Here is a 20,618-nt window from a genome sequence, read left to right as displayed (position 1 = left end):
TGTTTAAGATTTATTTCGCTTGTAGGCTATACCTTATTCCTACATTGTTATAGATTTATAATTGTTTAGAAGTAACTACAGCTACGTAAATACCATTTTACGTCAGCGGTTCGGGTTTAAACGAACGTACTGGCAAATTAATCTGCTAAGAATACGTAAATTCGATCTAACATTGGTCTGATGAGAGCATAGAAAATTTAGCGGCATTCTCCAAAATTTTTTGGACCAAATTCCAAAGTTTTGCCAAAATGGGTAAAGTAGCGTTAATTATATTACCAAGAAAATCAAAAGAAGGTATTTTAGATCTATTGTCACATCCCTATATTTACCTGAATTCTTCTGAGTGTAAGTGTGGGATCACAACTGAATATCGGATTCTCAATGGACCCAATCTCTGGGGGGAGTTCCTCAATATTTGTATCCAAAAACTGATCATTGTCCACGATATTTGTGTCGATAATATTTCGACAGTTGCCGCACAGATTGTAGAATAGCAGTCCGACCATTAGTGGCATACTAATTAAAATGCTGGTTATTTTGAGTCAGGCATTAACATAGTATGACGCATTTGACATCGTATCTGTAGGTACAACTTATAACGTGTTTTTTTTCTGTATTTGTGTCTGTTTTTCTATTTGTCTTTCTGTCTGTCTTTTTGTCTGTCTCTCTGTCTGTCTTTCTGTTTGCCTTTCTGTCTTTCTGTCTGTCTAACTGTATGTCTGTCTCTATGTCTTCCTGTCTGTCCTTCTTTATGTCTGTCTTTCTGTTTGTCTTTTTGTCTGTCTAGCTGGCTGTCTTTCTATCTGTCTTTCTGTTTGGCTTTCTGTTTGTCTTTCTTTCTGTCTGTCTGTATTTTTGTCTGTCTATCTGTATGTTAATCAGTCTGTATGTCTGTCTGTCAGTCTGTCTACTAAAATGACCAGTACATCCCTGAGAACAATGGCACAAACAAGAACAAGTATGATGATGAGAGGAACAATTATACCCAGGATAATCAGAGGGAAGAAACACAGCAAAGCAATTGTCTTCCGCCAGTGCAGTAAATTTCTAAAATAAAATATATTCTTCTATAAAAGTTACAGGATGTCTTTCATCATGAAGTGCAACATATAACTGCTAGACCAATATTGTTCTCCTTTGCAGTAAAGTTTTAAACTATATTAGGTGAGGGTACCTCCACATTTACAAGAAAAGTCGCCCCTGGAAAAAAAACCTCGCCAATTTTTATAATAATTTAAAAAAGTTTTTATGTGATATTCCAAATCTTTGCGTTCTTTTAATATAATTTTTATGTTACTTCCCTATCAAAGATATAAGTGCTGAAAACCACTCATCTACCTATCTATTTTTACCTGGCCATCTTCTTCCATTGTTCAATCTGCCTGATCCTGGAGCCTGTAGCCTCCAGAGGATCTGTAAACTTTTCCCCCAACTGTTTGCCCTGACCAGCTATCATTTCTATCAACCTCCTACAAGTAAATATGGGTCTGTACGTTTTGGTTGACTTAGTTATGTTAGAATTGTTTTATCGATTTCAAACTTTAGATAATGATTCCTAAAAGTATAAGGTACGATTCTATAAGCGTAGTAACTATTAATAGTTTTTTTAGCTAATGCAAAAATAAAACCATTATAATTTTTACTGCAATATCTCCTCCCTCCCTGATATAAACCCGATACTAAAAGCTTTTAAAAATTTCTGCCATTCACCTATCCATGCATTCATATCTAAGCTTACCTCGGCAATGGATTTAGTATTACCTGGATCTTACGCCAGATTATCATGTTTTCTAATAAAGTTTTGTAGCGGGCTAAAATAAAGATCTTCTCCCTTTCTACTGAATTAACAAACTGACCAATAAATGACAGGGAAAATAGCAACCAAAATTGACGACAAATGTTTCCCCTGTCATAATATCCACCTATATTGTACATCCAATACCTTGGTAAAATCAAGATTGTAGTTTTGAAAGTTTTTAGATTTCCGAGGAACCAAGAATTACTGGAAATGAACACATACTCAACAAATCTAAAAAAAAAAACTTTAATGGTCAAGTTTTGTGCTATTCATTCTACATATATGGAATACTATAGCTGCAGGGAATGTCCACGCTTTTTATTTTTAGAGGGGTTTCAAAGGTTTCAGGGGGGGGGGTAATCTTATGTATGTTTTAAAATTTTGAAGGGGGTAAAATGAGGAGTTCCAAAGTTTGAGGGGGTTAAACACTATTTTGCCCCCGTTTTTGGATGTCTATGACTAGAGGTTAGGGATGCAAGTGCTTGTTATGATTCAAATGAGCGAAGGTTAATCCTTGTTTAAAAATGGTAGGATTTCTGTCTGTCTGCTAGGATCATTTCTTATTTTATGAGGTTTCAAGCAATGCTTAATTGTCCAGAGAGATAAAAAATCATTAATTGTTTGACAATTGTTTGGATTGTCTCACTGTGTATGTATACACTTTTTGATAGTCAAGGCATTCTGCCCACTTTTATTCGAGTCATTCACCAGATATTGCAGCAGTAGGTCTAGATTTTGAATATTTTACCTGCTTTGTATTTCAGTAGATGAAAGGTATGGACCACTGTTCCCCATAAACTGGAAGGGTTGGCTCTTTACCCTGAATATAGGTTACAAATTATTGGTGGAAAAGTTTAGACACTGCTAGTTTGTAACAAACAATCAAGATTTTATAAAAGTTCACAAAGTTTTTCAGCCTAAGAATGAAGTGTGAAGGATATTTATTGTAGAAAAAGAATTTTGGTAATATCAAGTAATAAATAGTAATCATTAGTAATTACTAGTAATAATAGATTACCTTGTAAGAGTAAATATTGTATTACTTAAATATGAAGAATATTATAGTAGAACAATTAGCAGTTAAGGTTATAAAGTAACCAATAGTAATACCGGATAATATATAGTAATCATTAGTAATAACTAGTAATAATAAATTACCTTGTTAGAGTAAATATTGTATTACTCCAAATATGAAGAACATTATAGAAGTACCTTAGTAACATAGAGTAATCTTCAGTAATAACGGGTAATAATAGATTACCTTGTAAGAGTAAATATTGTATTACTCCAAATATGAAGAACATTGTAGTAGAAGAACTTGAGTATCATTGCCACAATGGTTAGAACTGTTATCAATGTTATGAAAGTTGAGGTGTAAGCTCCCAAAAATCCATCCTGTTTTTTTAAAATAGTCAAATAATTATAATAAATATTTACTAGCGACAACGCCCCTAGCACCAAGGGGATCAGTAATCAAAGGGACAGAGGGATGGGGCTGTAAAAATTAGCTTGAAACCATCACAAGACTTAAATCTTAAAATGAAATATAATAAAATAATAAAACCAGGCCTATGTGAAGCTTACATATAATGGAGAACCTAATCGGATGAGCATTTATTGACATCTTAAGCTACAGAAAAAAAGCCTTACTTCTTCTTATTAATGGACATAAACTTTTTCAAATCTTTTTAATATTCTGACTTATAATTTGCCTGAAATCTTCACTGTAAAGAAGAATCATATCAACCATAATGTTAGCGAGATCTTTCAGTACACACAGAAAAAATCCTACTGCTTTTATATAAGAATATATGACTATTTGTTTTCCTGGACAATTTGAGAAGAAAACCCGAATCCGAGAAGAACAATAAACTCTATGAAGTAGAGAATATCAAATGCTGTTTGTCTGATGAAGGTTGAAATGTGCAGTCCGGGCGTTTGGGCATCATGCTGAAAAATAAAATAATTAGGAAAGGTTTATGGATAATTGATTAATTAATAGGTCACATATAGCAATAAAGAATAGGTAGATAAAAAAATTAGATAATATATAGTTAATAATTATTCCCAATAAGGCTTCGAAATATGATATCCGCTGGATTAAAACCGGTTCTCAGCCATACTGAAAAAACCTTGTATAGCATCGTATTACAGAATATTTTCCACGCATATTGATATAAATGTCATAAAATTAATACCAGTTTTATTTTAATAATTTAAAATCCTAATTGTACAATTTATGCTTAATTCGGACGTCCTTGATAATGACAAACTTGAACTATAGGGTGTCCCATAGTGTAGTGGTTAGCACACTACGCTGTGGTTGGGCGAAACCGAGTTCAAGTCCCCACATAGACTTTACACTTGGTTGACAAATGATGTCGCAATTTGTCAGATTATGATCACGCAACCTTCCCTAAGATGCCCTAGGGTTGTAAGGGGGGAGGTTTGCAGGAAGTTAGGACTCTACAAATTAAGCAGCTCTAACCATGCTTTCCCTCATCCATGTTCCTCGTATGAGAGTGCCATTAATTAGGGTGGCTTAATATGGAACACCTGCCAAAACTCTAGGCCAGGGTGATGTAATAATTGAGTAGCTTCCACGAGAATTGCGGGTCAGATTGTAATGTAACATAGAATACAATCAGCTGTGCGCGAAGCTTACCAATCTAAGATTTGCCAAAGGATTCTAACTTCCAGTCTCCGTGTGCATCTGAGTCCTAACTTCAGAGAATCATGGCTACAACTACTACTAACTACTACAAACTTGAACTCGACAACTAGCGAACGTGTTATACTTGAAGGTCCATCTTAACATACCTTGAATACTTCCTGCGTGGAGTTGACATTAGAAATGGCGACAGTTTTACTGTGAGTACTTGGCATCTCATCCATTCTTAATAAAAATAATCAATAATATTTCAATTTCAAAAATCGGTCTGACAGTTTTTCCAAAGTAAATGGAAAAGGTTTGAAACCGATAGAACATTTTTTTATACTAAAGCATATTTTTTCTCACGTTTTTTCTCATGCTTAAATAATTTTCCCCCGGTTCAAAAAATGATATTAAATGAAAATCATACGTATCATTTAAACTAACATGTTTGAAAAAGCTAAATGAATGGATATTTAATCAAACCAAATATCGCGTATTTTGCAATGAAATGAGTTATTTAAGCAAACAAAATTTAGCATAAATGGATATTTAAATCCCAAGGTATTAAATGATCGAGCGTTAGCTCATCATTTAATACATGTAAAATAATATTTTCAAAACGAAAAATTAAAACTTGAATATCTTTTTTCACAGATTGAATTTCAAAAATCGGTCTGACAGTTTTTCCTAAGTCAGTATGATCTATCGAATGAAAAAGGTTTGAAACTGATAGAACATTTCTTTATACTAAAACATATTTTTCTCCCGTTTTTTCCCACACTTCCAAAAAATGAAATTCAATGAAAATTAAATGGTTCTCACGTTAAAAAATTTTTCTCACGGGTCCAAAAAATGAATTTAAATGAAAATCATATGTACCATTTAAATCAAAATAAATGGTTCCCACATTCTAAAAATTTTCCCACGCTTGACATTCTTGAAAAATGCTAAATAAATGGACATTTAAACAAACCAAAGATCGCGTTTTTTGCAATGGAATGAATTTTTAGAAGAAAAAAAATGAATAACATATCGGGGATATTGACTTTAAATTACACTGGTACCCAAAGTTAGATAAACAAGTTAAAATATTCGGTGGAATCATGTATTAGCAGTATTAAAACTTTTCAACCAGTAATTAAAACTACAAATTAGCTAATTTTGTTAATTATAAATGGGGATGTAGATTGATTTTTCGTCCATTTTCTTATCCATAACATTACCGAGTTGTAGCATGAATGATTAACCGAGGGACCAAGTAATTTACATACTTGATGCTCATTGGAATAGGAAATATTTAAAAAAAAACAGCGGGCTAGAAACAGATCTATAGTATAGATGTATATACAGACAACTACCTCCCTCCCTTTCGTCTACCTCTTTCGTCTGCTTTTAAATTATTTTCTGCTACTTGGCTGTGTTAATATAAGCGACATTATTGGTTAAATTTCAATGACCCAATAGAAAGGTTGCACAAGGACATTGCGATGGGGAGGTACAGTTAGTTAACCCTTTCTCCCTCTAGTGGGCTAATAGCCTAGGAGCCTAGGAAATCAAGTTTCCAACATGGTATTACGAACTTACTGACGGACAGACAAAGTGAATTACAGAGTAGCTTCACTACTACAAAAAAAAGTTTACCTAAGATAATTATGGAAGTAGATAGTAGCAAAGGAATTCATGAAAACATTGTGGAAAAATTTCAGATATTTTCCTTCCTAAATTAATAATATTTCATTATTAAAAATATCACAAATTTCTATTCATTCGGTAAATAGGTGATTTATTAATACAAAATTAAATTAAAATAAAAAGAAGTTTATTATAGACGAAAAACGGTCTATTTTTTGGTAGTTGTTTAAATCCAAACTTAAAAACTTTATTATAATCGGATCAATGGTTGGAAATATCGAGTATAGTCCCTTTCATGGCAAAGCCCCTGTATTTTGACAGTAGCCTTTTCAATATCTCAAGCCCCTGCGGGGCCGATTGCCTAACCCAGCGGTGCATTAACCTAACCTAACTTAACCTAACCAAACCTAAAATGACCTATAAAAAGCTACTGTGAAAATACGACGAAAAGCCCCTTAAGAGGCGTTGCCACGAAAGGGACTATACCCGAAAAAAACACATAATCTTTTATAGAATAGGACTAGAGGCTAGACCTCTAGAGCCCTCTAGGTGTAATTAATCGAATAGAGTGGGGGAGACGACCCTTTAATTTTCTTGGGAGTAATAACCACATCGATTCAGCGCTTTGTGAGATCATTCGCCACACACACAGATATATTGACATCCTGTTACTTTTATATAAGGATGTTTAGAATTTATCATCAATCAACTTACCCTCAAGTAGTAGAGGTCTTCTGAGAACACAATGTGGATAATACTAAAATATAAAAATATTATTCTTGAAATTTTTCTATCTATACATCTGGCTATTTTTCTGTTTATAAATATTTATAAATTCTCTATCTATATATCTATCTATCTATCTATCTGTATACCTTGATACAAACATGTGAAGAACTACAAATATGACCAGAGGATAAAGGTTTTCTAATCAAAGTATCTATCTAACTATCTATCTATCTATATACCTTGATACAAACATGTGAAGAACTACAAATATGACCAGAGGATAAAGGTTTCCTGGTCCCCAGTACAAGGCAAACAGTTGGAAGGCAAGTAGGCGTGCTGTTATCTGAAATAACAACAGTGCAGTGGTTGAAACTTTTTGACAATCAAAATTCAATTAAAGTCTCAAAGATAATAAGCCAACGAGTAAGATAACGTTATTATAAACTTTGGGGTCTAGTATAATAAAATGCCCAATGTACCCTACCTCCCGGGGGATAAGACAATGAACAATAAATTGATGTTTGATGTCTACATCTCTAATGATGATAAACAAAGTTATGACTTCTACCGATTGAAATTATGTTAAAATCCTAGGGCGTTCTACTAGTACGTTTGTCAGTGTACTTATTTTTCATATTGCTTAAATCTGTTTTTAATCCAGCGAAAAATAATAGGATTCACATACTGGTATAAAACCTTACCTGCATTAACATATAGAAGAACATGGTGACTCTGCTACAAGGAGACACTGTTATATCAAGCAACATATTTTTCCTAAATAAAAAAAGTTATTTCCATAAGATTACTTTCGAAAAATAGTTTGGAAAATAGCTAACACCCAAAAAGAAATTCATTTATTTTAAGGAATAATAACAATAATTATTAATTGTGTTTATATAGTTTTGGCTAAAAATTATGTATAAATTACGAGTGTTTACCAAAACCCCAGTATGGACTAAGTCACTAGTTGCTTATAAAGTACTGCATATAACATTCTAATTATTAACAATCAGAAGATACTGTACAATCCAAAATGTCCGTCCGTTAGATACAGTAAGAAAAACCGTGAATTTCTCGGCTGCTATTCAAGATACTGTTTACACTTTTCTACCCTAATCCAATAAGCATCCAGTTTATAACTTAATTGATCCGTAATTTTTCGGTAATTTGATTAATTTTTGAAAATTAATATTTACTCAGCAGCCATTCTATGTAGATAGACGGCTTATTTTTTGGGTACAAATCGTCCTGATCAATTAGCATCTACACTATGTCTTACTTGGTCCGTCAGTTTGTAAGTAATGCTCTAGAGGTTATCTATCTATCCATACCTGACAGAATGATATTCACTGTAGCACCATGCCAAGCTGACCATAGAAGTTCCAATGGATAACAGCTGGGCATATCTAACTATCTATCTATCTATCTATCTATCTATCTATACCTGACAGAATTGTATTCACTGTAGCACCATGCCAAGCTGACCATTGAAGTTCCAATGGATAACAGCTGGGCATATCTATCTATATATCTATCTGTCTATCTATCTATCTATCTATACCTGAGGATGTGATATTCACTGTAGCACCATGCCAAGCTGACCATAGAAGTTCCAATGGATAACAGCTGGGCATATCTATCTATCTATATATATATATATATATATCTATACATGACAGAATGGTATTCACTGTAGCACCATGCCAAGCTGACCATAGAAGTTCCAATGGATAACAGCTGGGCATATCTATCTATCTATCTATCTATCTATCTATCTATCTATCTATCTATATATATATATCTATACCTGACAGAATGGTATTCACTGTAGCACCATGCCAAGCTGACCATAGAGGTTCCGATGGATAACAGCTGGGCAGCTTCAACAGTGGAGAACTGCAAACTTATGGATACTTTTCCATCCTAGAGAAAAAAAATAAACACTAATTAAAAAGTTTTTAAAGTGAATTAGGGTCGGTCTGTCCGTACGTTCGTTTATAATGGTAAGCTATTTTCGTTAATTTAGACATGTTATAGGTAATTGTCCTAGATCGATTTCAAACTTTACATAATTATTCCAATAGAAGCGTAGCAGCTCTTATTCGTTTGTTCTTCCTTCTGATTTTATTGCTTCATTTTAAATGACGTTGTCATCGTTGTTTATTTTTTTTTAAAATATGGATGTTCTTCAGAAAATCATTAATCTGAAAATGATTAATGTGAAAAATTTAAGTTGTTAACATGTAACTTTTTTATTGGTCAGTTAGTTTATCCAATAGTAGGGAAGGGGATTAAGTAAAGGGGGTGGAAGCTTGGTATAGTTATTTTAGCCAGCTGTGAGTTTCACTTTATTAGAGAACATGTAAGAAAAAACTGTATACCTGGTAGTCAAACATCTTTCCAAGTTTTCCAAAGATATCAATGATGTTGGGGAAGATTATATAGCCCTGGTCAATAAATATTAATTCATTTCAACTGAGATGGGTTTTGGAAAGATGAATGCTGCGTTTTTTCAACATTTTTTAGACATTGATTGATTGAACGAAGACGATAGAATTTCAACAGAGTATACAACTTAAGAATTTAAAATTTTAAAATTATTATTTTAGCCAATTGAATAATGTCTAATACAGCTCTAAAAAGATGCATTAATTAATATGCAGCAAAAATGGATTGAAGATAATTTGTTTTTCTTCTACGAAGGCCATACCAACAAAGGCGAAATAATTAAATAAATAGTTGTAAATTCTGTTTAAATTTCGCGAATTAAAAAAACGCGGCATTAATCTTTCAAAAACCCATCTCTGGATGCTTAATATGTTTGATCATATGTCTCAAGAAATTTTAGTAAAATAAATCAATCTGTTAAAGGGATAAGACAAAGGCCTATAAATTGATCCAGATTACAATTAGTAGTTAATACGTTTGGACATGGACAGACACTCAACTTATAATGGAATCAATAAAAGTCCCCAAAGTTGTTAAGCCAACGAGTAAGAAACGTTATTATTAAAACTTTGAGGATTAGTGTTATAAACAGCCCAATGTCCCCTCCCTCCCTAATTGATCTATTTGAAATTTATGACCTAGGAAAATTATTTATCTGTGCAATTGTATTAATGGCTAAGATATTGTTCTTCTGACAATAAATTGGGTTGTTATAGTTAATTTATAATATCATAAATGCTAATTAAATCAAAGTAGAAAAAATATCAAAACAGACTTATTAATAGTTATTTATCGCATCTTATTATGGACAGCATTTCTCGGAAATTGAGTATGGCTGAGAACCGATTCCAAATCCAGCGGATATTAATTTGTTTGGAAGCCATACTGTAATACATTTATTTCAGGTTTAAAATGAATGAATCTTTTTCCTGAATGATTGGTTCAAAAGCTGACTCTACATTCACTTCTATAAGTTCTCCTCTGGAAGCTGTCAGGTCGCTTTGTCTTTTCCTAAATTATTTCATAATAGCGCCAATGCTCCTAGAGGCGCTTGGGAGAAGGGGGGGGGGGGGGGGAGGCGACCCCCTCTGTCAATTGTAGTTCAAAAGAAAAAATAAAACAAAAATTTTTCGAAGAGGGTTAATTTTCTCAATCATGGGCAATTTCTATTGTGAGGGTTGTGATAACCCCCTTCTCAGCCCCCCCCCCCAAAAAAAAAAAACTAGTTATAACCTTCCCAGGACCTATGAAAAATCATCATTATAAAGGAGAACCATATCAGTACAGTGGTTAGCGAGATCGTTAGGTACACAAAGACAGAGATCCTGTTACTTTTCTATAAAGAATAATAAAATGAATCAACTGGAAGATCGTTAATTGGACAAATAGTGTAGGATCAATATGACCACATTATTGGTAAAAAAACGGCAGATATTTTTTCATTTCATATTATAAGTCAGCTATGAAAATTTGAATTTCTTACAATAAAGCTTTGCTTGAAAATTGCATCTATATAATGTTTACCTTATTCTGTTATCGACTCTAGATTTACCCATAGAAGTTTCATAGATACCATCCCTGTAATTGAATTATCATCATTAGAAAAAAAATTTAAAACAAATTCTTCATGGATTTTTTTCCTTTTAAATATTTACTGTGTTATCATGTACTAGCGGCTACGCCCCTAGAGGCCTCTAGGGGCACTTGAGGAGGGGAGAGTCGAATTTGATAACACAATTTATTATTTTAGATTTTAATAGAAAATAAAAAAAAAAAAATTTTTGGGTGAGGGGATTTTTTATTTTAGGGGCGATTTCTCTTGAGAGGGTGGTGGTACCCTCCCCAAAATAGTATAAACCTTCCCGGGACCTATGAGAAGCTACCCTGTTAAGGAAAATCCGATCAGTTCAGCGGTTAGCGAGATCCTTCGGTACAAACAAACAGACAAAAAAAAAACATCCTGTTACTTTATTATAGGGATATGAAAGGCAAAAATAACTTAATAAGAGATCTATGGAAACTCATATCAAACTCATTGCTATTTATACAATGTTATAAAACTTAACTGTAGCTGATAAAAACCCATCCAAAAAACTATTTTACCTGTAAAATTTGAACAATGCTGTTATTGGCTGCCAAAATACAACAACAATGAATGTGACTGCCAACAAACCAATTAACTGCTCAGAATTAGATTATAAGCATTAAACATTAGATTAGAAAAAGAATGTTATTAGGTCCTTTGACACTAATAATCCCCCCTTCCTATAATAGATAGCTTTTTATTTAACAAGGGGGTGTAGTTTTTTTTCCCCATGCGGTTGGCCCCTAACCTTGCAGGATTAAAAATGAGGTGCCCTAACCCTGCGGTACTACCCAATATAACCTGACCTAAAATAATATACAAACAAACAAAAAACTACCCCTCTAATTACTTACAATTTATTTGATAACTTAGGGGTTTCAGTGCTCAACAAGATACTTTGTGTAATAGTTTCTGAACACACGTCTTTGAAAGGATATAAACACAAAATTTTACATTATTTTTAGAATCGAAAAATGATTCATAATTGAGCAAGTGTATATATCAATAGTAAATAAAGCTAGAAAACATGAGAATTTAGAAAATAAACCAGACAACAATATTTTTAGGCTTCAAAATTAAATCATATTATTTTTTTAGGATATAGTTAAGATCTTGCATTTCTTTCTTAATTAATATTTGACAAGTTATAAACTGTTCAATAAATAACATTCAGCTGAACATTAAAAAATATTTATGTTTTCTGCTTATAATATATTCCTTGAAAATACAGGCTATCAACCTCAATGGAAATCTTCTGTTAAGCTTGATTTCCTAAAATGAAATGTTAATATCAATTATCAAGTAAACGTATCTACGAGGCTCCTCAAAATTTGGTTCAAGGCTATTTCTTTGGTCAAATGTAAATATTCTCAATTTGTAAAAACAGAGCAATAAAACAAAATAAAACAAATTTCAACTATCTTAATTTTGTGTAAGTTGAATTTTCATAGCAAAGGATAGAAAGAAATGGAAAGAATGGTTTATGTCTTTTACAGACAGACGGAAAATACAATTGATTTAGAATAGATGGGCTTATGTAATATAAATCTTCACTGAATAATTCATCTGCCTATCTTCAAAACCAGCCGAGAAAAATGACTGACTGGCGGACAAACAAAGTAAATTATAGAATACCTACTAAAAATACTAACTAACCTTAAAGGCAAACATAATGTTACTTCTAAGTGTGGTAACTTCATATTTATCTGTCAGTGTAAGGAACTCTAAAAAATTAATTAAAGATTATTAGAATAAATGAATTATCTAATTAAATGAATATATATCTTAACTTCAATCAATCAATATCTGTTTATTATCTAAATATCTATGCATTTATCCCATTTGGAAGTTATCTGTCTTTAAAGTTATGTTGTCAGGGCAATGACTTTGTAATCAATTGATATTTCAAAAATCAAGCACTTTGGGAAAACCGGATTTTAAGGCATAATTTGTTGAAAACCATGAAATATTTACGAAGAAAATAAAATAATGATTAATTTCTGACAGAGGTAAGTGGGTTAAATTATAGGCAATACTTTTAGTAAAATAAAAATATTTATATGTCTATCAATTATCTATCTGTCTGTCTGTCTGTCTGTCTGTCTATCTGTCTATCTGTCTATCTGTCTATCTCTACCTGTAAAATAAAAGATAACAGGTAGTAGAAGAAAGGTGAGAGTGTAGCCAAGTCTTGCCTCAGAACTGAAAAAAAATTAAGTAATAGGATGTTTTTTTCATGTACTGTCTGACCTAATGGATCTCAGGTAATATTGAAATATGATGGATGGTTATTATTTTTTTGCCAGTTAAGAAACTTTTATTTTCTGCATTGTATTTTTTGCATACTGCTGTCAAAATATGTGTGTCAGTCAGTGTGTTATTACCGAAAAAACTTGCTCATACACATAATTGGAATGACTCTTCTTTACAGTGAAGCTAGGGAAGAAAAATTCTTTCTAAAATGAGTAATACAAATTTCCCTTTTCATCCCTGCAGGACTTACATCCCCTCTGTCAAATATCTGTGTACGCGCCTAATGTTAAAACTTTACCTGAAGCAAGACTCAAAACAATGAATTGTGTCTTGACCTGTGAAAACATTTACTCTCCCCCCCTTTGTACATCTATGCTCACTCCCCCCCCCTATCAATATCTGTGCACGCACCTAATGTTAAAACTTTTACCTGAAGCAACACTCGAAACAATAAATTGTGTCTTGACCTGTGAAAACATTTACTCTCCCCCCCTTTGTACATCTATGCTCACTCCCCCCCCCTATCAATATCTGTGCACGCACCTAATGTTAAAACTTTTACCTGAAGCAACACTCGAAACAATAAATTGTGTCTTGACCTGTGAAAACATTTACTCTCCCCCCCTTTGTACATCTATGCTCACCCCCCTCTATCAATATCTGTGCACGCGCCTAATGTTAAAAGTATCACTTAAAGCAAGACTCAAAACAATGAATTGTGTCTTGACATGAAAAACATATATCCACCCCTCCCCCCCCCTATGTATATTTATGCTCAACTCCCCCCTCCCTCTATCACTATCTGTGCACGCGCCTAATGTTAGAACTGTTATCTAAAGCAAGACTCAAAACAATTAATTGTGTCTTGACTTGTGTTGAAATTTATTCCCCCCCCCCCCCCGCTTGTACATCTATGCTCCCAACACCCCCCCTCAATCAATATATGTGCACGCACCTAATGTTAAAAGTATCACCTAAAGCAAGACTCAAAACAATTAATTGTGTCTTGACATGAAAAACATATATCCACCCCTCCCCCCCCCCCCCTATGTATATTTATGCTCAACTCCCCCTCCCTCTATCAATATCTGTGCACGCGCCTAATTTAAAACTGTTACCTAAAGCAAGACTCAAAACAATGGATTGTGTCTTGACTTGTGTTGAAATTTGTGCTGTTGAAGTCTTTTTTACACTCCTCACATTTTTCCTAGAATAAAAACCAGTTTTCATAAAACATAAAAATAATCTCCCTCAAGTAAGGAAATAAAGTAACAGAAATTAAGATAGATAGACAGATAGTAGATATAAAGATAGATAGATACTTTCCTAGAATATTGTACATAAGATTCATTACTATACTGATGGTAATATTCAACAGATAGATAGATAGATAGATAGACATACAGACAGATAGATATAAAGATAGATAGATGGATAGATAAAAAGATAGATAGATACTCACCCTAGAATATTGTACATAAGATTCATTATTATACTGATGGTAATATTCAACAGCCAGAAGAGAATCAAAAAATATATCACCAAATGTTAATCCTGAAAAATTAATAATTATTGATTAACTTTTTAAACAGGGAGGGAGGGGACATTGGTTTGTTTATATGACTTGTCCTTATGTTAAAGCTCCATAATAACGTTTTTTTTATTCATTTGCTTAACAACTTTGGGGACTTTTGTTATATTTTAATTGGTTGGTTCTTTGAGTGTCAAAACATTTTAACAACTAATTTTAACCTAAAGAAGGGGTAATTTCTTTATCATCATTGGGGATTTTAAATGCAATTTGAACTATTGTTGGTTGGAATGCTGCCATTATTCTATAATTTTATTATTCTGTGATCAAAAAATATTAGAATGCAAAAATTGCCAGGTTTTAAACATACTACAACGCCGTACATTTCCTTTCTTTTTTTTTCTCTTTCTTTCTTTTTTTTGAACTACTTGCTCCATTTACTTTTTTATTTTTTTAAAAAGAAATACAATTTTTTTTTTCCCTTATGATATTTAACTTTCATCTCATTTTTATTTTACTGTATTATATTCTTAATAGGGCTTGATCTCTTTTTACCGCATGATCACAGTGTTATTGTTTAATAATCCACTTTATAATAAAAAATTTACACATTGTGTTTTGCGTTAGGTCCTGCCACTAGGCAACATATTTGATATTTCTTTGTGTATTAAAATAAATAAAATAAAACTATATAAACAATATACCTATGTAAATATTCGTATCATATAATTGTGTTTTAATATGTTGACTGAAATAAATATTTTGATTTGATTTTGATTTGATTTATTTATTGTCCATTGTCTTATTGTGGTATTCGGCAACCGTGAGCCATGTCTATGGCACCCCTGATCTGGGGTTCGGTGGAGGGTCAATGGCCCTCCCCCGAGTCCTGGGGAAGGGGTCTAGTGACCCCCTCCCTACGCTTAGAATTAATGATTTGAATCTGTCATGTTTATTATGGTTAACTGTATTCTTAATCCTCCCCCACCCTTTCCAGGGATGGGGGAATCATTATTGCCCAAACTGACCATTGTATATATATTATTTATGCTTTTATGTTATGATTATTTATTCCTATCCATGTAATTATTGTTTGTTGTATATAACTCCAGTATATCTTAACCCTTCAATAAAGTGACAACTAAAAGTAGATGTTGATCATTATCTAGTGAAAGCTAGAGAAGCGTAGCTTCTCTATAGTAAGGTGTCCACGTCTGTCACACTGCCGTAATCTAATTGAACTCCGGTGTCTGCCATTGATCCTCGGCGGATACCACAACTTTGGTGACAGCTGTGTGAGATTACGGCGAACCACAAGTGTAGAGCAGACGCGCATCTGAGGCTAAGGTACTCCCAGCAGTGAATCTGGCAAAACTGACGCAAGCAACCTGAATTACCCACCCTGGACAGCAAAGTTTAACTCTGCATCCGGCAGTTGTGGAAGCAAAACAGCGAAATCTGACGAATAACCGCGAGCAGCGCTGATATCTAACGGAGAATTGAGCGCCAAAAGGGCTGAAACAGGCCTGCGGACCGGCTGAAACAAGCCAAATACGTGTAGACGGCTGAAAATAGGCCAACTTTACTGCAAGAAATAGCAGGATCCGAACCAGTGGCGCTAGCAGGACGGGACATTCCCTGCCGCCGATAGGCTGAAACATGCCACATAGCTGCAAGCTGCGAGCTAACATACGGGTGTAGTGCACCAGAACAGAGAAAAACTACGTCAACCCCGAGTATCCTGAGAAGCTACAACGCAGCCACCCATCTAGAAGACAGATATTATATCACATTTGCAGGGATTACCACCCTAATGTGATGACCAAACAATAGATTTATGAGCAAAGCTTGGCAAACAAATTGTTGTGTTGTGATAAATCTAAGAATAGAACAGGCTTGGATTACTGTTTATTGTGATAACAGCTAAAAATAGAACAGAGTTGGTCAACAAATCTGTTATGTAATTGTGATAAGGACAGCAATAAAAGTTAGATGTAATATAATCAAAACAATTTCAAGCCCACAGCACAATAACAAATACACCCCTTATTCCAAGGGAAGGGGAGGGGGCCCCTCTCCATTTGAAGACAAATACAATCAGGGTTATATAACAGATAAGCCTAAGATTAAGAAGCAGAGGCCCCATTACACCAACACACAGTTACCCCCTCCCTCACAGTGGGAACGGACGGAGTTACCCCCGTCCCCTCACGCGCTTCCCCCTTCCTACCCACACTAGGCCAAGTCCGTCTGTAGTGTGGAGCTAGCGATCGGATATACAGAGCGCCATTCACGGGTAGCGCAACAAAGTGCGGAAAACATCATAAATCCAACGGACGAAGCGGACCAATGAGGGAGCGAGCTGAGGGGTGAGAGCGCGTTTTCCCCGTGTGCGCGGATTTGACGGCGCGAACGCGCGTTACAAGGACAGAAGATTCCACGTACACACACACACACACACACACACACACACCTTCACACCAGAGCAGAGCTACTCCATAGCATCTAACAGGGGTATTTTTAGCAAATAAAGAATTGCAAGTTTCTTTCCTCCTAGCTCTAGTGTGATAAGGGAAAACCCAATCAGTTCCTGACAGCAGTTCAGACCCTCAACATCTATCTACCTCAACATCTAACCATTGATAAGTACAGCTAAGTTATACCTTTGCAACTAAAACTCCCAACCTAGTGATACAAACAGTGTTGGCTGTTAGGCTAGGAAGCCTCAAGTGACAACCCATTCATTGTAGTCCTGTATAACTTTGTGCCCGCCGTTTCACCGTTGACCCAATGGACCAGCATCAAGTCCCAGGAGGTGACCAAGCCCCAGGATGGCTCCAGGATGACCCTCAGCCGGCCCCAGCCGAGTACCGCAAGCTGATGCTGAGCAATCTGCCGGAGTATAGAGGGCCGCCCAAGCAGTCCTGGTCGGCACATATCCGCCGACTGGAAATGTCATGGGCGGCTTACCGCGTGCCACCTCATGATTCCCTCAACCGCCGCAACGCCCTACTACTGTCATTGGTAGGGCAAGCGGCGGAAACGGCGTCCCATCTGTTTGGCGAGGCAGGCCAAGCCTTGACCTACGAGCAGGTCAAGACCGAGTGTGAATTGTTATTTCGTCCTGCTTTTGAGTCCCAAACGCTTAAACAAGCGTTTAGGGACTACAAGCAACACTCGACAGAACCTATACAGGCGTACATATCAACAAAGTGCGCCTTGTATAGGGACGCCTACAATCATGAGGATCTTGAATTGTTGGTGGACGAATTAAACCGTGGAATTCGTAACGCCAATGTAAAACGCCTCATGATGAACCATGTTCACCGTGACCATGGTTACTAAGCAACTGAAGGAGGGTGTGTGCTTAGTGGACTCGACCGACGGGCTGACTGGATCTGCCTGCATCCAGTTGCCCCAATATGACGAGTCGGAGCCAATGGAGATTGGCTCCTTGGCTCCGGGTCTCCACCAGATGGGGAAGGTCGCTCCAGATGACAAGGTTCCAGGCCGCTGCTACCGCTGCCAGGGGAGAGGCCACCGAGCTCGAGACTGTCCAACGCCTATGGAAGTTAGCCTAGAGGAGAGGCGCACCCAGCCACGCCGTGACCGTTCTGCCAAGTGTGAGCGTTGCCACTATGACGGCCACACGGCGGCCGAGTGTAGAGCTGACTGGGCCCAGGTAGCCAGCCGCAGGCGCACCGCCGACAAAGGTGCCCCTCCAGGGAAGCCCAGCAGAGTGGCCCATATGGAAGGGAGCGCGCCCCCAGCACCACCACCGCAAGCAGCCGCCTCCAGAGCTGCGGACCGAGCCGATGGGATGCCGCAGTTCGGGACTGTCCCAGCTAGGATCAACGTACTGGGCGGCGCGGCTGAGCCCAACCGGGTTGGCCTAGGCTTCAGTCTTAACCATCTGGGGCCAGAGCTGATACAGCCCAACAACATAGCCGAGCCAGAGGTGCTGAGGCCCCAGCCTTTCAGTCTCAATATGATGGAACCTGCCCGACCGAGCCTACCCAGCAAGAGTGGAGGGGCGCTGCCCAGCGTCCCTGAGACGGTGTATGGGGAGGCCCTGGCAGCCGCTGAACGAGAGAGGCAGGAGGTGCTAGCCAGCACCTCTGCATCGATGTATGGGACGCCACCCGGCGTCGCCACCTGGGATGATGGGGGGGTGCTATCCAGCGCCTCCCACCGTGTGCCTGGGGCGACAACCGTCGCCGCCACCGAGATACCTGGATCCTGGAACGAGCCAGCCTCCAACCTGATGTCTGGGGCGACCCCCGTCGCCGCCACCGAGAGACCCGAGTCCTGGAACGAGCCAGCGGTCCCAGAGGAAGGGGTGACACCCGTCACCCCCAGCCAGCCAGCGCCACCAGCCTGCAGTGAGAGCCCAGCTACATGCCAGCCAGCGCCACCAGCCTGCAGGGAGAGTCCAGCTACATGCCATCCAGAGCCCTCTACCAGCCAAGGGAACCCAGCGGCTCACCATCAGGATAAGTTGAATTTGTTAAATGTATTGAATCCAAAACCTTGTAAACACCCAGCCTTGCCTGTGCCCCCTGCACTTGAGGCTGGGGAGATTGAAAATTGGGAAAATAAGGGCTTGCCTGTGCCACATGCACCTGAGTTCCTAGGGCAGGGGAGGGCATTGAGTAAGGGCGAGCCTGTGCCACATGCACTTCAGCCCCATGCCACTGGGCATGCCTTGGACCAGGGAAGGGAGCATTTAGGGCTAGGGGAGCCGACACCCAGGCAAGTGCCAGTCGCTTGCCAGTCTGTCATTGGGGAGGGTATCGGGGTGCCTCGGCCGCATACAGATAACGCTCAATGGAAATTTGTGTCTAGCCAGGAGCAGCCCAGCCGTGTCCAGCCCCAAGAAGCAGCCGTGACCAGAACCGGAGATCCCCAGCCGCGTGCACGAGGAAGATGGTTACCTGGAAGCCTCTCCCATTGGTGGATGGTCCTGTGGGGCCTCCTTCTGGCAGCCGTGTGGCCTACAACCAGCTACGTCCTGGTGGGGTGGGACTGTGCCAACCCCACCCATGTCACGTCTTACAACAAAGAAAAGATGTGTGACACGGAGCCCCTACACCAGGAGGTGCCCCTGGGCCACGACATCCACGTCCTGCAGCAAGTCAAGGTGAGGGAAACCACTGGGTTCAGCTGTCAGCTCACCGTGTCCCAGTGGACATTCAGGTGTGGGGTATGGGGTCACCTCAAGGTGACCTCGGTCCCCACCCTCATGAGGCCAACCAAGATAGACCCAGAAGCGTGCCGAGACCTGGCCAGGAACCGAGTATACACGTTGCCAGGCAAGACCCAGCCACTGACGTTCCAGCTGAACCACCCCCTGTTCTTCACCGTTGATGTAGTGGGCGCCCTCGTCAACAGCCCCGAGGGGGTGGGTTGCGAGGGGGAGGACGTCCACTTTGAGGGCCAGCTCTACCGCAATGAATTAGTGCTCCAGGAGCGGCGGCTGCTGGTCAAGGAGGAGACCTATGTGGTGGAGGATGGACGGGTGGAGTCCCAGTCTGACCACCTGACCCTCGACTGTCCCCATTCTGAGCTGTCCTGTATCACTGGGGAAGCAACCTACGTGTGGGACCACCTGGGAAGAGATTGCCCCTTGAGGCTGATCCGCAGCCTCCAGCCCAGCCTGGTGAGGGATGCATATCTGGTTGACCATCAGGCCCAGTTTTTCATCAACATGACCAGCCCCACCTCAATTGTGAACTGCGACTTCGAGGCCCATGCCACCAACCATCCAGCGCTGTTTGTGGCAGCTGACCCAGCCGCGGCTGCGCTGCCCCGAGTGTCGGCCAGGGATGTTGACGTTCCCCTCCAAGCACAGATCCATGCAGGTTATATTGGATTCACCCTGGAAACACGCATGAGGAGCACTGCAGCAGAAGAAGTAGCGGCCAACTGCTGGAAGCTCCAGCAACTAGATCCGGCCCACCCGGTGCGTGTCCAGGGGAGCACGTTC

General features: G+C 38.2%; 1 protein-coding gene across 5 annotated transcripts in view; it reads right to left on the bottom strand.

Moving 5' to 3' along the window:
* Positions 1-20,618, bottom strand: part of LOC145334358 (uncharacterized) — a 74,335-nt gene that overhangs the window by 14,476 nt on the left and 39,241 nt on the right. For all 5 annotated transcript variants that reach the window (XM_080179795.1, XM_080179794.1, XM_080179796.1 and 2 more), the window contains exons 22-43: positions 14,564-14,655; positions 14,220-14,308; positions 12,986-13,050; positions 12,505-12,572; positions 12,069-12,120; positions 11,367-11,445; positions 10,788-10,841; positions 10,196-10,274; positions 9,197-9,265; positions 8,623-8,738; positions 7,517-7,589; positions 7,055-7,158; positions 6,801-6,843; positions 6,096-6,172; positions 4,619-4,694; positions 3,629-3,748; positions 3,060-3,196; positions 2,547-2,618; positions 1,943-2,029; positions 1,353-1,469; positions 933-1,047; positions 330-518 (exon numbers count right to left, since the gene is read on the bottom strand). In XM_080179795.1, the coding sequence (XP_080035921.1) occupies positions 330-518; positions 933-1,047; positions 1,353-1,469; positions 1,943-2,029; positions 2,547-2,618; positions 3,060-3,196; positions 3,629-3,748; positions 4,619-4,694; positions 6,096-6,172; positions 6,801-6,843; positions 7,055-7,158; positions 7,517-7,589; positions 8,623-8,738; positions 9,197-9,265; positions 10,196-10,274; positions 10,788-10,841; positions 11,367-11,445; positions 12,069-12,120; positions 12,505-12,572; positions 12,986-13,050; positions 14,220-14,308; positions 14,564-14,655 (1,973 nt within the window). The remainder of the gene's footprint in view (positions 1-329; positions 519-932; positions 1,048-1,352; positions 1,470-1,942; positions 2,030-2,546; positions 2,619-3,059; positions 3,197-3,628; positions 3,749-4,618; positions 4,695-6,095; positions 6,173-6,800; positions 6,844-7,054; positions 7,159-7,516; positions 7,590-8,622; positions 8,739-9,196; positions 9,266-10,195; positions 10,275-10,787; positions 10,842-11,366; positions 11,446-12,068; positions 12,121-12,504; positions 12,573-12,985; positions 13,051-14,219; positions 14,309-14,563; positions 14,656-20,618) is intronic.

The sequence above is a fragment of the Acartia tonsa genome, chromosome 12 (assembly GCF_053477335.1).
Source record: "Acartia tonsa isolate MP-2025a chromosome 12, ASM5347733v1, whole genome shotgun sequence".
NCBI classification, from domain to species: Eukaryota; Metazoa; Arthropoda; class Copepoda; order Calanoida; family Acartiidae; genus Acartia; species Acartia tonsa.
Note: the sequence above shows the minus strand (reverse complement) of the source record. Positions and strands in the feature narration are given on the sequence as shown.